General features: G+C 62.3%; 2 protein-coding genes across 2 annotated transcripts; both read right to left on the reverse strand.

The window, feature by feature from the left end:
• Nucleotides 1-544: 544 nt before the first annotated feature.
• Nucleotides 545-5,375, reverse strand: LOC138106112 (E3 ubiquitin-protein ligase TRIM7-like). The gene is made up of 7 exons (XM_069006155.1): nucleotides 4,958-5,375; nucleotides 3,772-3,858; nucleotides 3,218-3,448; nucleotides 2,910-2,932; nucleotides 2,505-2,620; nucleotides 2,259-2,291; nucleotides 545-1,241 (listed from the first exon to the last, which is right to left on the reverse strand). Exons 1-7 carry the CDS (start codon nucleotides 5,363-5,365, stop codon nucleotides 730-732), a joined length of 1,410 nt encoding a protein of 469 aa, XP_068862256.1. The 5' UTR covers nucleotides 5,366-5,375; the 3' UTR covers nucleotides 545-729.
• Nucleotides 5,376-8,197: 2,822 nt separating this feature from the next.
• On the reverse strand, nucleotides 8,198-16,946 carry LOC138106105 (zinc finger protein 777-like). Its single transcript, XM_069006141.1, has 6 exons — nucleotides 16,810-16,946; nucleotides 15,620-16,012; nucleotides 14,369-14,495; nucleotides 13,568-13,681; nucleotides 12,377-12,631; nucleotides 8,198-10,583 (listed from the first exon to the last, which is right to left on the reverse strand). The coding sequence occupies exons 1-6, from the start codon at nucleotides 16,831-16,833 to the stop codon at nucleotides 9,490-9,492; spliced, it is 2,007 nt and encodes a 668-aa protein (XP_068862242.1). The 5' UTR covers nucleotides 16,834-16,946; the 3' UTR covers nucleotides 8,198-9,489.
• Between the last annotated feature and the right edge of the window lie 1,900 nt (nucleotides 16,947-18,846).

The raw sequence follows: 18,846 nt of genomic DNA on the forward strand, positions 1-18,846 counted from the left end.
CTCTGCCGGGTCTCTCCAGCGGTTCTGGAGGCTGCTGTCTCCAGCTGATCTCTTTGGATCCAGGGGATCTCCAGGACCAAACAACACACGCCCCATGTCCCTCTGCCCGGGCCCTGCCACCCACCAGTCACACGATGCTCCCGGTTCCCGGATTAGACACTGTGGTGTTTGCTGTGGTGTTTGCTCCTTCCCTGACCACCCCAGATCTCAGCGATCCCCATCACACCCCCAGCTCCTGCTGCTCTTCCAGGTGCACCCTCACTCCCACTCTCCCTGAACATTTGCCTTTTTACATGCTTTTTGAGCAGTTACCACCAGTGTTATTAGCTCGTGCTCCACCCTGACTTCCTGTGTGCGGGGTGGCTGCGTCCTCCAGCACAGCACAGATGCCAACAAGCCATGAAGAGCTGCCAAAGGCTGCCATGGACAAATCAGAGCCTCTTCCTTCCTCCCTCCCCATTATCCCATGGCTTCAGTGCCCACAGGGAGGTAGGACACTGTCACCTTGCGATCTGGCCAGGATACTGGCACACAGATACCCCCAGGCAGGACAGCACTTCTTTAATGCTCTAAAGGACTTAGTGAGAGGAGACGCAGCAAAGTGCACAGCGGATCCAGCCCAGGCAGAGCTGCAGTGAGCTTGCAGCGTGATGCCGTGTCTCTCCCACACCTCTTCCCTGCTCAGCTAGCCAAGGGCACAGGCAGGGGCCTGGGAGCCATCTGACCCTATCAGTCACACAGCTGGATGTGGGTTTCTCGTGACCAGAGCCAAAAATATGGGAAGACTTTCTCAGTGAAGGTGGCCTCAAACTGCAAAATCTGCGTCATGCTCTCTGCGTTGTAGAAGGTCACTCGCCCCGCTTCATAGTCCAGGTGGACCCTGATTCTGTGGAGCTCTTCCCTCACTTCCAGCAGGACAGGCGGCATGCGGAGTGCTCTGTACTGGTTGTCCCAGTCCAGCCGCAGAGCCCAGATCTTCCCCATGGCCAGGCTGAGCGACTCCTTCCTCTGCACGGACTCCAGGGCCACCCCTGCGGCCCAGCTGTTCCCTTTCCCGACCTCCAGTTCCCAGTAATGCCTCCCAGACGTGAACCCCCGGGAGCCCAGGACACTGGGGCTGCCTGTGAATCTCTTGGAGGTATCAGGGAGGTTTTCTTTCCCACCTCCGAGCCGGATGGTTTTGTAATCCTCCGAAAGGGTCAGGTGAGGACTCGCCGTCTCCGGGTCCAGCGTCACCGTCTCTAATGGATGACAGAAACATCAGTCTGTGCCCACTGAGAAGAGAACCAGCACCTCATCCCCTGCACCATGGGGCTGGGACATGTCCTGGGAGCACAGCGGGCACTCCTGCAGCCCCCTCAGGTGGCACAGGACACAGGACCCTTACGGTCCCCCACGCTGGGACCCGAGGGTGAAAAGATGCTCCCTGAAGCAGGACTGTGCCAGCCAGCGTCCCCACATGCAGGGGACAGACACGATGGGCTTTGCTAAATCTGCTTCCAGATCTGCTGGGCATCACTGGCTGTGGGGAGCAGTATGTCCCCGTGGGTGTGAGGAGGCACTGCTGCAAGGCAGGAGTGGTGCCAGGCCAGTCCCTGCTCATGTGACAAGTGCTCATCCAAGGGAAAACCAGCTCAGAACCCTGCTCTGCCGAGCAACCGGGCAGCCTGTGCCACAGCCGGAGCTGCCCGTCCATGTGGGATGTTCTGCTGCCATCCCGTGGCCATCCCACAAGGCCACACAGGTGTCACTGTGCAGTGTCCCCACCCCAGACCCTCTGCTAAACCCACTTCTCCGGGGACTGCAGGGGGGAAACTGAGGCACGACTGTCCTGTGCTCAAAAACATCCCAAAAACTGAGAGTGCAGAGAGCAGCCTCAGCACAAGTGGTGCCAGCCAGACCTCAGCCCAGCGATGCTGCATCATGTGGGCCCCAAGCACCTGCAAAAGCACTTCAGATCATGCCTAAAATGCCAGCTAAAAACATGTACAGCACCTCTGCTTAACTGGGCACAGCCTGACACGGCCTCGTGCTCTCCTGGCCCTCGGCAGGTGTCGCAGGACAGTGTCCCTGGTGCTGCCTGGCACGGGGACAGATGTGGATTTTTATAGCAGGCCTAGTCAAAACAACAGGACTCAGGGCTAGACAGACGCCAGGCTTAGATGTGGTGTGAGCCTATCTCTGCACCAAGGACATGAGGAAACTCATCCTGGAAAGGTTTTCCCCCTCTCTTGTGCCCATCAGCTCCAGAAACTTACCCTTTTCACTGTCTATCTGGCTCTGCAGGCTCACTGGAAGAAGGAAAGGAAGATGCATGAGTGTCTCTCCTGCTCCCCATCAAGACAGCGAGCCAGACGTGGAGCCCCAGGCTCCAGCAAAGCCCATCTCAGGGATGGTTCCCATCTGGAGCAGGCGTTTTGCTCCCGAGCCCCTGGCAGAGGCAGCAGGCAATGAGGATTTCCCAAGCCCAGGGGAAGCACAGCGTGGATCCAGCAGAGCTTTACCTTTGAATTTGGCCACCATGTCCACCATCAGCTGGCTCATCTCAGACAGGCTCTCAACGCTCCTCTGCAGCTCTGGGGAAACCGGCTCTGGGATTGGGGCCTTGGCTGCCTCGCAGCTGAGGGGAGCAACAGTGAGAGGAGCTCTGAGCCCAGCCATCAGCCAGGGCCAGGAGGGAAACAGGGAAATCCCTGCAGCCAGAGAACCCAGGGGAGCAGTGTCCCAGCTATCAGCATAGGAAGCCCATCTTTAAGAGGGGTGCAATGGCCTCTGGTTCCTGCTAACATCACATGAAATCCCAAATACTCAGCAGGGCAAACCACCTCCCTCCCGGCTCCTGCAGCACTGCCAAACCTCTGCCCAAAAGAGCTGCGCAGGAGGAGAGTGACACCAAGCCTGTTTCATACCTGCTCAGGATTTTGCCAACATCCTGGAAGAGAGAAAACACAGGTGAGCTCTGGCACTGCTGAGAAGGACAGCGGTGCCCGGGGCAGGGAGCTACGGTGGCTGCCCAGCTGTGGTGAAGCAGGTTAAGGGGGCTGGGGGTCACCCCACACCTCACCCCAACCCTCCCTTCCCTCAGGGCCCTGACCCACAGCAGGCACACTGCGGTGTCACAGCCTGGCCCCCGGGCTGCACCGGGATGTGAGGGTGCCACGCGGGTGCTCCCAGCCTCGCCAGGGGTCACAGCGCCCAGCGGGTGATGCAGCCTCACCTTGAGGAACTCGACCACCGGCTGGTCCCGTTTCTCCTCGATCTGCGCAATCACCGTGTCCAGCAGCGACTCCCTCTCTGAAACCCTGGAGCTGTACTCATGGCTCTTCTCAAGAAGCTCCTGGGACATCCGCTCGAGCTGGGCCAGGAAGATCTTCTCCTGCTCCTTCAGGAACTGCTGCAGCTCCTCAAAGGTGTTGCGCACACGCTGCGCCTCTGAGACCACCGTCACCTGCAAGGCACCGCACGGAGGCCCTGAGCCCGCCCAGCCTGCGGCTGCCTCCGCAGGGACACGGCTGCTGCAGAGAGGGGACAAGGACCACACAGAAGGGGACCAGAGGTTTTGTACAGGAAAAGCAGGAAGAATGGAGAGATGGATGGCAAGTCTGGATGTTGATGGGCCCAAGGAGGCCATGTGGGATGGACACAGAGAGAGAGGAAAGAACATTGTCATGCAATAGGAGATAAATATATAGGGGGAGAGGGGAAGATGGGACATAGATGCCCGGGGAGCCAGGTGGGTGACCAGTGTGGGGCATGAAGAGGAACACTCACCAGTAGGTCATCAGTTTTCTGGTCTCCTTTGGGCTTCAATTTTTCCTTCTCTTTTTGTAGAAAAAGCAGGTTGCTCTGGAGTGTCTCCTGGGGCAGGGATTAAAAAAGGCATTTTTGGTAATTTTGGAGTGACATTTGCAGGAGGGAGATGACTTCACCGAACAGCCTGTGTGGGGACAATCCCAGTCTGGGGAGTCACTGGGGGTGACCCCTGCGCACCTGGGAGTGGGTTTTGAGCTCAGAGACAGCACCCACCTCTCCAAACTCACTTCAGTCAGGCTGGGGAGATCCCCATCCACAGCTCTTGTGGCCAGAAATATTTCTGGAATAACTTCCTGTGGAAACCCTGGAGTTTGTGGTTTGGGGTTTGTTGTTTTTTTTTTTTAATTAGAAAAAACAACTTTTGGCATTGGAAGTGGGATTTCTGGGAATAGGTTAGCAGTGATAGTAGCAGTGACTCAGACACGCTCCATACATTTGCTGGAGTATTAAAAAACTCCTCATGCTCCGAGTCATCTCCTGCGTTGCAGTGAGCCAGGACCCCAGCCCACACAGTGGGGGAGAAACCCTGGCTGGGGACATGTAGGACACAAGGGACCATATGGGGACACAGAGGGGTGAGCAGTGAGAGGGACCTGGGCTCCTGGGTGGGCTGGGGCCAGGCGATGGGAGAACCAGCAGCCCCAGCGGGGTCCGATACAGGAGCCCACAGACACATGGGCATCCCAAACTGGTACCCACACAGGGACCCCAGCCAGCAGCCGGGGGAGGCCCCAAATCCGTGGCTGGACAGGGACCCACCCTAACCTGTGTGTGGAGGGGAACCAGACAGGTGCCCTGAATGAACCCCAGAGCGTGCTCAGAGGAGACCCACCCATGCATGGAGGGGACCCAGATCCACACCTAGAGGAGCCCCAAACTCACACCCAGAGCAGACCCCAGACTGTCCTTGAAGGGACGCCAGCTGTGTGCCCGGACAGGACACTAACCTGTGCCCAGAGGGGACCCCTGCCTGTCCCTGGAAGGGACCTGGACCCACGCACCGAGGGGCCCCAGCCCACGCGTGGAGGGGATCCCACCCTGAGCCCGGAGGAGACGCTAACCTGTGCCCCTCGGCCACCCCCCCGCCCCGGGCAGCAAAGGCACCCAGCCCCTCCCCAGCCCCTGTCGCGGCGCCGCCCCGTACCCGGAGCTCCCGTGCGGCCTCGTCGGCGGGGCGGACACGGTGCTGGCGGTGCCCGGGCCCGTCCCGGCAGAGCGCGCAGAGCGGGGCGGCGCAGGGCTCGCAGAAGAGCGCCAGGAGCTCGCCGTGCTCGGGGCACAGCGGCCGCGCCGCCACCTCCTCCAGGGCCCGGGCCAGCCCCGCCATGGCGCCCAGCGAGCGGTTGGGGCGCAGCGAGCCCGGCTCCACCGCGGCGCGGCACTGCGGGCAGGCGGCGCGGCGCGGCGGGTCCCCCAGCACGCCCGCCAGGCACTGCCCGCAGAAGCTGTGCCCGCACGCCGTGAGCACGGGCTGCGTGAACACATCCAGGCACAGCGGGCAGGTGGCCTCGGCCGCCAGCTGCTTGCCCAGACCCAGCACCTCTCGAGCCATGGCCGCGACGGACGGGATGGGGCGGGGCGCGACGGGAACGGGCGGGGCTGCGGGGCCGGGAATGGGCCGAGGGTGGTCTGTCAGTGTCTGTGACTGTATGTCTGTGTGTATGTGGTGTATAGACATGCAGGTGTGAATGGTTTTGTACACGTGCCTGCATGTGTGTGTGTGTGCGCATTATATGGGGACCTGTGTGTGTGTGTCTCCATACGCGTATGTGGTTGTTTATTATGTCTCTGTGTGTTGGTATCTGTATACAGGGGTGTGTGCCTCTGTGCACATTGTGTGTCCCTGTGTGTGCATCCATGTCACAACACACGTGTGTGTGTGTGTGCCTGTGTGTGTGCATCCATGTCATTACACACGTGTTTGTGTGTGTGCGTGCGTGGGAGCGTCCCTGTCTCTCTCCCTGTGTATGTTCCTGTGCCTGGATCTCACAATACACACATGCGTGTCCTTGTCCAAGTGTGTGTGTGCAAGCCGGGGAGGAAGGAGCAGGAAAACACCGGGGGGCACACGGGCACGGGGCCCGCTGCGTGCGCTGCGTGTGCCCGTGCCTGCACACGCGTGGCCGTGGGCAGCCCACGCGAGCGGGGACGGAGCAGCGGCCGCAGAAGGGGAGGGCTGGGGCGAGTGCGAGCCTTCATCTCAGCCTTCCCCCGGGGCGCCGCCGGCACGCTCCAGCACGGTGCTGCCAGCGCCCGCGGATGCTCGGGATGCTTAAATTAATTTAATCATTAATAACCTGGAACGCGTCCGGGAGCTTCGCCCTGGCTCGGCCGTGGCGGCGGGTCGGAGCTGCCGAGCGGGAATCCCTTCCCGAGGCCTTGCACTGCGATCCTTCCCGAGGCCTCTCGCTCGCCGGAGCCGCTTCCCGGCCACCCGGGCCGGGTTAATGCAGTTTTAAGGGATTGTGTCAGGGCGGCAGCTGCGCCGTGCGGGAGCCGAGGGTAATCCTGTGCTGCCTCCCTGCGCTGCCGGCCCCGGCCTGCTCGCCTGATGCCAGCCCAGTCCCCGGGCTGCTCCGGGGCAGGAGGGCTCCAGCCTCCATCCCCGCACCCCATGGCTGCCGGTGCCGCTCCCAGTGTCTCCTTCCCCAGCTCCGCAACACCCGGAGAGCAGCAGCGGTGCTTAAGGAAGCAGCGCCCCTCGAGCTGCCTCGCGCTTCTCCGCCTGCTGCGGGTCCGCATTGTCCCTTCTGTGCTGCTGCGACTCAGCCCCGCAGGGTGCTGGGTGCCCAAAATCAAGGCCCCATATTCAGTCGTTGGTTCTGCTTCTCCTCCACCCTCATGGGCTGCCAGCTGGGGCCCAAGGAGTGTTTTGAGGGGCACCATCCACCCCCGACACAATAAAGCAGTTGAACAAATCCCTCTCCTGGCAGTTACTGCCCTGCAATGGCTGTGCCCTGCCGAGCGTCCCTGCCACCCCACTGCCCGCTTCCCTGCCCCGGTGGGTCCCAGACCCCGGTCTGTGACAGGTCATGATGGTGCTTCCAGCCCCCTGCCCACTGTCCCTGCGGCACCCCGGGGTGACAGCCTGATGTCCCCATTCATCTGGAGCCTCTGTGGTGCTGCCTGAGGTACACTGCCCGTCTCACACCCAAGTGGGGACAGCGGTGGCTCCTGCTCGTCCCCTGTTCCTGGAGCTGCTTTCTGGGCACATCTGTGTCCGGGTCCTCCAGCACCCCAGGCCAGGGAAGGCTGGGTGAGCGTCACCGCCCCAAACTGCAGGGACAGCAGCTGTCGAGTCAGTGGGCCCCACCATGGGACAATGCTGTTAATTGCCACCACTGTGGTTTTCAGTGTGGCTGCCAATCCTGCACTCAGGGCCACGATGGCCGTGTTGTCCCACTGGCACGGGAGCTGTCTCTGCAGACAGATTGGTGACATTTGAGCTGCTGAAGGTCACCAGGATGTTGTTAAATCCTGGCAGTGTCCGGTGACCGAGGCTGTTACATCCGTGTGTGGCGGGCGAGGAGCAGCATGAGGGGCAGGAGTTGCTGTGTGGGGCCCAGTGACACAGAGCAGAGCACAGGCAGTTCCAGCTTGGCCACACCAAGGTCCTGGCACTGCAGAGGGGCAGCCAGCCTAGTACAGGCGCCTCAGCTTTTTTTTTGCCAATAAAAAGCTGAATTCATCCATTTTTAGGAAGAAAAAAGGATGCTGCCGGGTCCGTGTTGCTGCCAGTGTGACGAACGTGAGCTGCTGAGAACCAGAATCAGTTCTGCTTTTCATTTCCCTTTTCCCCATAATTGCATTTAGTCCTGGTGAGGGAGATGCAGGGAGGCTGCTGAGGGACACAGGGCTGCAGCCAGGCCCTCCTGTCCTCCCCCACACCTCCCTCCCAGGACATCAGCCCTGCCACAGCACTTTTCATGGAATCCCAGAATGGTCTGGGTGGGAAGGGACCTCAAAGCTCATCTTGTTCCACCCCCTTGGAAGGGCAGGAACACCTTCCACTAGACCGGGCTGCTCAAAGCCTCGTCCAGCCTGGCCAACGTCCAGGGATGGAAGTGGCAACTCCTGTCAGGCTGCAGGCCCTGAGCTGAAACCCCAAACTGCTTCCAGGGAGTTGTAGGCACCACCCCAGCAGTGGGAAGGCAGGAACCTTGGCAGGAGCCTGCCCTGGCAGCCCCAAAATGCTCCTACCCACAGTGGTGACCAGCTGATTGCTCTCAGCAGCTCCACATGGCTGTGCTGCTCTCTGGCACTTTCTAGCACGGAAAAGGCTGTAAATTCCAACTTAGGAGGGGTTCATACACCAGGAAAGTCCTGGATGAGGACTTTGGTTCTGCAAAGGCATTAACAGGTCCTGACAACTTCTCCCATCATTGCTCCGTTTATTGATGCCACTGTCCAACATGAGATCTGACAGCACCGGGAAGGAGCCCGGCGTCCTCTGGGGAGCTGATGCCACCACCCCAGCCCCAGCCCAGCTCTTTGCATGGATCTCACCCAGCCACAGCCCAGCCTCAGGAGCTGCAGCCAGGACAAGCTGGGATCCCCAGGAACCGAGCTGGTACAAACAGGAGCTCAAACCAACAGCAAGGAGATAGACCGTGTCCCACCCACCCTGGCAGCAGGTGCCCAGGAGCAGGGAGGTCTTTCCTTGCAGCCAGCCTGGAGCTGCTCCTCCCCTGGGCAGGAATCCCGCTGCTCCTGCATTGAGGAACGCGGTCGATGCCACCGGCAGCAGCTCAAGGACAGCAGAGCAGTTAAACACAAGGTCTCACTCTCAGTCTGTGGTGACCCCACAGCACCCCATGGCCAGACCCACAGCACCCCGATGCCCTCGGTGGTGGCAGGGCCAGGCCCTTGGTGGGAGGATCGAGTGCTAAGAAAGGGTGTTTGGAGGAGCCTTGAGGAGGGGTCCTACCAGAAAAAGGGTCTTTTACTGCAACTAGAGTTTTATTCTATTGTATAATTCAGGAGTGCATCACAGCCCCACGAGCCGGGCAGGCACCTATCAGCGCTTCCAATCTAGACACACGCACAACTTCCTCATCAGCTGCATCTGTTAATTACTCACCTCCCCCTGGCCGGAGCTCCTCCTGTCGCATCCAGCCCAGACGAGGCAGCGCCTCCGCAGAGCTCCTGGACAAAAAGTGACTGTGCCAGAATCAGCCTACAGAGCAGTTAACAAAAAAAAAAAACAAAAAACAACAAAACCAAAAATAAAATCTTGCCCATCCTAAGGTTGCTTATCAAATAAAAAGTTCCTCCACATTTATTAAAAAAAACCAAACAGTAGATTTAAAAAGCAGTTACGAGTCCTACTCTGGCAAAACACCCTGTGTACAGGTTTCTTTTGTTGGTGGTTTGTTTGCTTGTTGGTGAGGATTCCCCCTAAATCAGCTGCTTCTGTTAATTTTATATATATATAATCTTTTAATTTTGCCGCGCGTTGCTTGCTTTAATTCATTAATTTATTTCCAATCAGCCGAGTCTCCACCAGACCAGCGGCGCTACCACACAAAGCTTCCTTGATGTCCATGCCCTGAGCCGGGGTGGGGGGAGATGGATGGAGGGAGGGTGGGAGAGATGAGTGGAGGAGAAGGAGGACAAGGAGGAAGGGAGGGATGGAGGGAGGGAGGGAGAGGAGGGAGAGGAAGCCTGGGCAGCCCCTCACTCTCCCATGTGCGTCCTCAGGTGGTACTTGAGCGACTGCTTGTAGCGGAAGCACTTGGTGCACTCGGTGCAGGGGTAGGGCCGCTCGCCGGTGTGCGCCCGCTGGTGCTCCAGGAGGTGATGCTTCTGCGTGAAGTTCTTGCCGCACTCGGTGCAGTGGTAGGGCCGCTCGCCCGTGTGGATGCGCTGGTGCTCCAGGAGGTGGTGCTTGCGGATGAAGCCCTTCCCGCAGACGGCGCAGGCGTGCGGGCGCTCCCGCGTGTGGATGCGGTAATGGTTGGTGAGCTTGGACTTCTCGCTGAAGGTCTTCTCGCACTGGCTGCACTGGTAGGGCCGCTCGCCGGTGTGAGTCCGCTGGTGCCGCAGCAGGTGGGAGGGCCGGGTGAAGTTCTTGCCGCACTGGGGGCACAGGAAGGCCATCTCGTTCTTGCCGGCGTGGATCCTCTGGTGCATGAGGAGGCTGATCTGCAGGCGGAAGCTCCTCCGGCACTCGCCGCAGGTGAAGGGCCGCTCCCCGACGTGGGTGATCTGGTGTTTGCTGAGGCTCGACTTGTGGCTGAAGCTGCTCTCGCACTCGGAGCACTTGTAGGGCTTCCCCGGGGGCGGGGGCCGCGACGGGGGCTTGAGGCCGTGCTCGGGGCGCCGCGGGACCCCCACGCCGCGGCGCGTGTGGCTGCGCTGGTGCAGCAGGAACTGCTGCTTGTTGCGGAAGCTGAGGTCGCACTCGTGGCACTCGTAGGGCCCTTCCTTGAGGTGGTTGCGCTGGTGGATCATGAAGTTGATCTTCAGCATGAAGCTCTTCCCGCACTCGGGGCAGATGTAGGGTCTCTCCCGCGTCCGGTTCCGCTGCTGGCCGCTGGCCGGCTTCATGTCCCCGGAGTCCCTCTCGCAGGCCGACGGCTTCCTCACGCGGGCGGCCAGGCCGCGGGGCTGCGCCTTGGAGCTGCACTGCGCCTCGCAGCCCAGCCCGGCCTCGTGGCTGGGGAACGCCGGCGGCTCGCTCCGGCCTGAGAACATGGCACACGGCTCCAGCGTGTCGGGGTCATCCTCCTCCTCCTCCTCCTCCTCTGTCTTGATCACAATCCCATCCTCTGTGGGGGAAAACCAAACAGTGTCAAGGTTATTGGGTAGGACAGGGTGGCTTCTTATACCCCTGGGTGCTACAGAAACACCTGTATGGGCTCCTGCAGCTGCCCGCTCTGCCCGACCACCTGGACATGAGCTGGCTGCAGCCGGAGCCCGGAGCGCTGGGATGGGCCACGTGCCCCCTGAACACGGAGCTCAGGCAAACCACCCCGGTCAGGCTCCCCCGGAGGGTGCACTCCAACCAACTGCCAATAGGTTTGGCAGCTTCACGGTGCTGCAGGATGTGGGGAATAACAGTGCCATGGGCTCGCCAGGGCTTGGGTGGCCGAGCGATTTCAGAGCAGCTCCATCTGCTGCTGTTTCACTGGGCTACAACAACACTCCCCACATGGCACCACTCGACACAAACACAGCACTGGGCTGCTGGCTCTGCTCCGGGGACAGCACAGCCAGCCTGGGACTGTCCCCTTCCCTCAGCCTTGCCATGAGGGGAGAGACCCACCTCCTTCCCAGAGCACCCAGCAGTGGGATGGAATGGCAGTGGGATGGATGGCAGCAGGCCAGGTTCGCCTTTGTGTCACCAAGGCAGGAAGTGAGCCAGTGATTTTGTTTGGTGAGAGCAGCCATCCCAGGGACACACAGCAGGACATGCACAGCCAGCACAGCCCAAGGAAAGGCCCACAGGGTGTCCCTCATGTCACCCCACACTGGACTTCCAGCCAGGCCTAAATAGTCTCCTGGGAAGAGCAGATACACTTTCCCAAGAAAAGGAAACCGATTGGAGTGACTGTGTCAAAGCCGTGGCCCTCTTCCCTCTGAGGGAGGGAAAACCCAGGTCCTTCTCCCTGCTCCCCTCTATGGACCTGGGGGCTCAATCCCCCATCCCGGCCAGCACCGCCGCAGCTCCTGCCCAGCCCCACCAGCTGAGCCCCGCGCCTTGCCAGAGGCAGCGGCTCTCGAACAAGGATCAGCTCCAGCCCCACTGGTGGCTTGGCTGGTTTCCCTCACAAAGCCATGAGCAGACCACAGGACCCACAAGACGGAGTTGAGGCCCTCAAGAGCCCAACCCTGTGCGTCTTGGTTTGTGTTACACCACAAAGCCGTCAGGAGGAGGGAACCCACCATTCCCAACCTCTGATCTCCCTGCTCTCCCATTCCCACCCTCACAGCACATCTGCAGGACTTGGCCTGCATCTGTCACTCCACTGGCAGAATTCTGCACATGAAACACTCGGTGGTGCCATCATCGCATCTCTCCACTAAATCACCTCATCCTTCCCCTTCCCTCCTGGCAGCTCACACACCACAGAGCTCCAGCCATTCTTCCCTGTCCTGTGGAGCTGTCCCGAGCAACTCCCACACTTGGCAACCTGCAGGACCTCCCGCATTCCTCCAGCAGTGTCCGGCGTGCAATCATCCACTCCTCCACACCTCACACCAACGTCCTGCCCTCTGCCACAGCGGGATTTTGGGAGCAGGGCTCACTGGGGCTCTCACAGAACACTGCCTGAGGCACATCTTCCCTTGGTCTCGGTGGGTAACACACAGAGGGCTGGGCCAGTGCTCACTCCGCTCCAGAGCCCTCAGAAACCACGTTCTGTGCCCACCAGGGACATGCTGCCTCCTCCTGCAAGCCCAAGGCCTGGCCAGAGCCACTCTTGGAAGCTGCTGCGGCCAGAAACTTTCCTTCTGGTGCTGGTTTCTGGGGGATTTAACTCCTCCTGCCCATCCAACCCTTTGCCCACCTGTTCCTAACCCACCACAGCCCCCCAGGCCTCCCGTGTCCAGAGTGTCTCACCGGTGCAGCTCCCGTGGTGGACGATGACCCTCTGGATCTCGTTGAAGTCGGCTCCGTACTCGGACGAGTCCCCCAGGCTGGTTCCCGGGAGGTCCCTCGGCGGGGACACGGAGCCGTAGGGGCTCTCGCAGGCCGCCTCCTCGTCCGGGCTCTGGAAGCTCCCCTCGGACTGCCCCGACATCCCGTGCAGCTCGGGGTTCTCAGGACTGTCTTCAGGAAGCAGCTCCTCCGTTTTGATCACAACCCTTATTCCAGCTGCAGCAACGAGAGATTCCCGCCCGCCATCACTCCCAGGATGAAGGAACTGCTCCCAGCAATCCCCGCTGGCTCGGGCTGCTGATCCCACAGAGGGGTTTCATCTCCTCGGCCTCTTCTGCTCTCCCTACAGCCCCTGCCCTTCTCCCATCCCTGCCACGCTCCCAGCTCCAGCCCAGGACCCTCCGCAGGCACAGGGAACTCGCTCCACCCAGCCTGGGGCCTTGGTGGCACAGCTCAGCAGCCCTCGGCCACCCCACATTCCCCAGCTGCAGCTCCATGGGCCCGTGATCTTCCTCTTCCCATTGGCCTTAACTTAATTTCAAGATCCTTGTGATGGAGAGCACAGGTAGGGTGTTGGAGTGACCCCACATCCACAGCCTGGGATCAGGGATGACCAGTGGAGATGACAGCATCTCTTCCAGGCCATCTCCTTATCTCCTTATTAGCCCCCTCGTGCCACAGCAGGAGTCGCTCTGGCACTCGGGGTCACTGGTGCCTCATTCCCAGCCCAGCCTTGCCCCTCAGCACAGGATGGGACCACGCTTCCCTGCCCAGGAGGATGCTCCAGGCACCATCCACGCAAAGAGAGGGTGGAGAGGATTTTCTGGATGGATGGGCTCTCCCAACGGGACCCGATTCTCCTTCCTTGCCGGGCACACCAGCTCCCTGAGGACCTGGTCTGGTTGCAGATGCTTCCCCGGCTGGGAAGGGCTCCCAGTGCCCAACTCTCCAGGCTCTGCTTGCCCTGGTTTCTATGTTGAGCTGTACCTGGACACCAAACCTCCCATCAGCCAAATTTATCCCATTCCTAGGCAAGGTTTGTCCTGATAAACCCCATCAGCCATGGCCCCAGCAACACCTGCTTCAGCCTTGGGATGAGCAGCTCCTGGGAACACAACCCAGGGCTGCCCTGGTGCCAAGGCACCGCCTCACCTGCAGTGGCATCAGTAATGATCTCACTCTCCTCCAGGTCCTGCTCATTCCTGCCCCGCGATTCCTCCCCTTGCTCGATCTGAGACAAAACACCAGGTTTGGAAATTGCATAGTCTGTTGAGAGACAGAGGGGTGGAGAGAGGGGTTACTGCGCCGGGAATCGAATACTGGCTTCCAGCTCTTCCCAGCGCCGGGGAACACGTGAGGACGCTCAGGAACATCCACGGGTGCTGCTGGCAGAGGGAATTCAGGGAGGCAGGAGCTGAGGTGCCACACACAGAGGAACTACCTTAGAGAAGAAACCAAATCCCTTTTGTGTTTTTCTGGTTGGGTTTTAGAACTTCTTAAGACAAATTGTGCCCACTGCAAAGCCAAAAGCATTTCACCAGCTCCCAGCAGAGCTGGGATTCCTCCTGAACCTCCATAGGAAATGCCCCAAAGCATGGATGACATCAGACAATTCTTTCCTTTGCAAAATCCTCTAAAGGGGTGCATGGGCTGATACCCACTGCAGGCCCGAGGGAAGCCCTCCCACCAGCCATGGGGAAGGAGCTGGATTTTGACTGCACAACTGTGGCTGGAAGAGGTCTGGGAGGTCTCCAGCCCACCTGCCCACAGGGCACCCCCCACGCAGCCAGAACACCACCACAGCATGAGCTGGAATGAACCCAGGCTAAAAACATCCTCCTGTGTTTTTAAGTCTTTAAAATGGGACATTTGGGCCTTGCCCAAGGGGATCTCCAAGGAGAAGCCAGAAGGAGCCCCCTGTCCCTCGGCAGAGCGAGGACACCCCATATTTACCCAGGGAGATCAGAGACTCGTAGTTCCCCTTCATCACATTCTTGTACAGCTCCTTCTGCCACTCCTCCAGCTTCTCCCATTCCTTGTCATTGAAATAGACGGACACATCATCAAAGGTCACCGGCACCTGCAATTCCAACAGCGGGTTCAGGCAGGAGCCTGGGCACGGCCAAGCTTCAGCTCCTTCAAGGCCATCAACAAGCTGCTTTTTACATTTAAAACAACTCCTGGGCAGGTATTTCTATGGGAATAAAGGACTCAACCAAACGGATGGTTCCTAGCCATGAATCCAGGCTGGGATTATCCCAAAGGACCCTGAGCTCCTGCTCTCTGCAGGGTGATCAGGCTTGGGGGACGGTAAGGGAGAGAAAACCCAGGAGCTGGGCTGGACTCATCCCTATTGATGAGCTGACGTAACCCCCGGATTCAATTACCCCAGAACTCCAGGGAAAACTCTACCCAGGCCCACAGGGCTCCCCATTACCCCTGGTTACTCTGTGCCCACTGGCTGCAGCTCCCTAGCTCGTTAGCCAAGGAATAATTCCCAAGGATAAATTCAGGATGTGCCAACAGTGCCGTGCTGGAGTGGAGCTCTTCAGAGGGGAACGCAGCACTCCGGTTCTGCCCCCCAACCACGCTGATGGGGTGTCGGGGTCTGAACCCCCCTTTTCCTGACCCTCTCTGCTCTCTCCGGCGTCATTCCCATGTCCTACACGGTCTCACTCGCACACGTTCTTTTAGCGGGAAGGTTGTGAAATTCAAGTAGGAACTGAATATTGATGGTGGGCTCTTTCTGGAGCTCAGCTAAACCCAGGGAGCTCATCTGCCTTCCTGAATCCCAAAGCTTCCCCCTTCCTTGCAGCAGCAGCTCCCACTTGCTCCTTCCCCGGCCTGGGAGACTCTGCAGCACCAAGGTGGTCAAAACAAAAGAACCACAAAATCTGCAGGGTTTTTTCAAATGGTGTCAAAAAGAAATGAACAAAAAAAGAGTCAGTGGCCCCGGGGCTTTGCAGCGCAGTGGAGCAGAACTGAAACCTCTGGCCTGAGTACCAGGATGTCCTCCCAGGCCGGTGTCCCACCGTATTTTATTCCCAGGCAGGGATGAGCTGGGAAGCTGCGATGGGCAGCTGCAATGGTGAGAGACTCCCCCTGTGCTGGGGCTGTCCCCACTCACCCACCCCGGTCCTGTCCTGCCCTCCGGGAGCATTTTGGGTGCAGTGCCCGGCTCCCGGACCCCCAGGACACCGTTACCTTGGGGACTTCCCCCTTCCTGCCCGGGGGCAGCCGCAGGATCCAGAAGTTCCTGTTCTTCAGGAGGTTCTCCATGTTCTCCAGGCGCCTCTGGAGCAGCCCGTACTCCTGGATGAGGGTGCCCAGCGCTGCACACTTGCTCTCCAGCTGGTTCCCCAGCTCCACCGCTGTCTTCTCACAGTCGATCAGCTTCTTCTCCGCCATCCCCGTCCGACCCTCCAGGTCGAGCAGGCGGGTGGAGTGGGAATCCACCTTCCGCTCCACCGCCTGTACGGCCGCCACCACGGTCAGGGACAGCTCTGCCGTCTGCGTCTCCCGCTCCGAGGTGCGCTCGGGGCCGGCCGCTGGCCGGAGGGGCGAGGGGCAGCGCGGCGGCCGCACCGGCTCCGGCGCCTGCGGACACAAGGGCGCGGGGTCAGGGCGGGGGGTCCCCCCGGGGGGATGGGACCCTCCCGGGGCGATACGGATCCCCCCCCCCCCGGCGTGACAGGGGCCCCCGGGGCGATGGGGACTCCCCCGGGGCCATGCGGACCCCGCGGGGGGGCCGCTGCAGGGCCCAGCGCTCCCCGGGGCGGCGGGGACGTCCCCGTGTCCCCGCTAAGCCGCTTACACCGGCCCCGTGCCGGTCCCACGGGACGGGCAGGACCCGCGGCGGCGGGGGCGGGGGGAGGTGACAGCGCGGGGCCGGGAGGGGACACGGTGGGGGCGGGGGGGGCGCGCGGTGACACGGGCCGGCCGAGCCCCGTTGCCATGGGCACGGCGAGGGGACACCCGGGGGGCTGCGGGCGCCCCGTCGCCATGGGGACCGGGCGGTGACACGGGGGGTGGGGGGCGGCGGCGGGTCCGTCCCAAGGGGCCGCAGGGCCCGGCGGCGGGGCGGGGGGGGGCGCGGCGGCCGGGCAGGCCCGGCCCCGACGGCAGCGCGGGCGCCGCCGGCCGCGGAGGCCCGGGCGGGCTCGGCGCGGCCCCGCCGCCCCCCCGGGGCCGCCCGTCCCGTCCCCGCCCGTCCCCCCGGGGGGGCGGCCGCGGCCCCGCGCGCTGACAGCGCCCGCCGCCCGCCGCCCTCCCCTCCCCCCCCCCGCCCGCCGCGGCCCCGACGGCGCGGCCCGGGAGCCCCGACGTGCGGCCCGCGAGCCGCGGGCGGGCGGTGCGCGCCGGGCCCGGCCCCGCGGCCGGCGGGCGCCCTTTACCTGAGCGGGGGCCCCCTCGGCCATGGCCCTTTGTTCCGTGCCCGGGGCCCCGGGGGCTGCGGCCGGGAGGATCCAGCGCCCGCTCGCTGCTTCACCTCCGCCCGCCGCCGGGCATCGGGCTGGGCGCGGGGCGGCGCGGCGGGGCGGGGGCGCGGCGCGGCGGGGGCGGGGCGGGGGCGGCGCGGGCCTGGCGGGCGGAGGCGGCGGGGCGGGGGCGGCGGCGGCTCCGACACCGAGCGTGGCTCCGGGTCCGGGTCCGGGTCCGGCGCTCCGGCCGCGCCGCTGCCCCGCCGCGCCGCCAGGGGGCGCTGCAGCCGCCGGACCGCGCGCCGGCCGGGGCGGAGCGGGGCGGCGCGCGCCGCACAGCGCCCCCTGGCGGGCCGACGGCATCAGCGCCCCGCCCCGTCGGGGCCCCCCCACAGCACCGCCCGCAGCGGGGACCGGGGGGGACTGCGGGGACCGGGGGGGACTGCGGGGACCGGGGGGCACTGCGGGGACCGGGGGGGACTGCGGGGACAGGGGGGCACTGCGGGGACCGGGGGGCACTGCGGGGACAGGGGGGCACTGCGGGGACCGGGGGGGACTGGGGGAACCGAGAGACCGGGGAACTGACGGGGGTGGGGACATTGGGGGCACGGGGGAGCTGGGCGGGCGGGGGTACCGGTGGCACTCGGGGCATTGCCCGAGGCGCTGGGCTTGCAGCGGGGAACGAGGGGGGACTGAGGGGGACCGAGGGGTCCCTGGGGAGGCCCCGGGGCCGCCTTCCCCGGCTCCGCCCGTCGGGTCCCTCCCGCCCATCCCCACGGGCTCGGAAATGGCGGCCGGAGGCGGCGGCGCCGTGGAAACAGAGCGAGCCCTCCCCGCCCACGGCCTCCCCGCCGGACCCGACCCCAGCATCCCATCCCATCCCATCCCGTCCCGTCCCGTCCCGTCCCGTCCCGTCCCGTCCCGTCCCCTCCCGCTGCCCCCTCCTGTCTCACATCATCCATTCCTGTTCTTTCCCACCTCCTCCCAGTCCATCCTGTCATGTCCTTTCCAGTCTTGTCCTGCTCCATTCTGTCTCTCCCACCACGCCCTGTCCCATCCGTGCCCTCCTGTCTCACCCCATCCATGCTGTCTCTTCATGCCCCAGCCCATCCCACTCCATCCACACTGTCTGATCCCATCCGATCCCATCCTCTCCCATCCCATTCCATGCTGTGTGTCCAGTCTTGTCCCATGCAGTCCCACCCTCTCCATCCCACATCTTGTCCCATCACATCCCATTCCGTCCATGTCTCATCCAGTTCCATCCCATCTCATTCCATTCATCCTGCCCCACTGTATCCTACTGTATCCCATCTGCCCTGTGCCATCCCATCCTGTTCCATCCCATCCCTCCCGGTTCTAGCTCATCCATCCGGTCCCACCCCATTCCATCCCATCCCCATCTCATCTCCCCAGTCCCATCCCTGCCTGCTCTGGCAAAGCCCCACCACGCTTTGGGGGGGAAGTCACCGAACACAGGGAAGGGCAGGAAACCCTTTGGTTTATGGGAAAAGGGAGAGGACAAGTGGGATGGGTCACCCCAGCTTGGGGGGTACAGGGGTGTGACAGCAGGTGGGGACCCCCAGTTAGGGACCTCCTGTCCAGGCCCCTCCGGGGCTGTCCCAGGGATCCACAGCCTCTGTCCAGGGCTGACCCATTGGCAGGGGATGCCAGGAGCAGCTCTGGGATGGAGGGGGGTCCCTCCCTGGGGTTTGTACATCCCAGTGCAGCTGGGGACACTGGGCTGCAGGGCAGCTCCTGGCACAGGGAGTGCCTGACCCTGGCTGCGGGAGGCCCCACGCCGTCCCTATGGAGATGGGTGTGATCACCAGGTGTATTTATTCCCAGGAGCGGACTGAGCAGGATCGGGACACAGCCGTGTCCATGGAGTGCCGTGCGCCTGTGCCCTGGGCTCCAGAGCACACAGAGCACGCAGAGCACACAGAGCACACAGAGCACGCGTGTGACCAGAGCGGGACCCTCGCGGGGCCTCACGGTGCGCTCAGAGCC

Source organism: Aphelocoma coerulescens, chromosome 2 (assembly GCF_041296385.1).
Source record: "Aphelocoma coerulescens isolate FSJ_1873_10779 chromosome 2, UR_Acoe_1.0, whole genome shotgun sequence".
NCBI classification, from domain to species: Eukaryota; Metazoa; Chordata; class Aves; order Passeriformes; family Corvidae; genus Aphelocoma; species Aphelocoma coerulescens.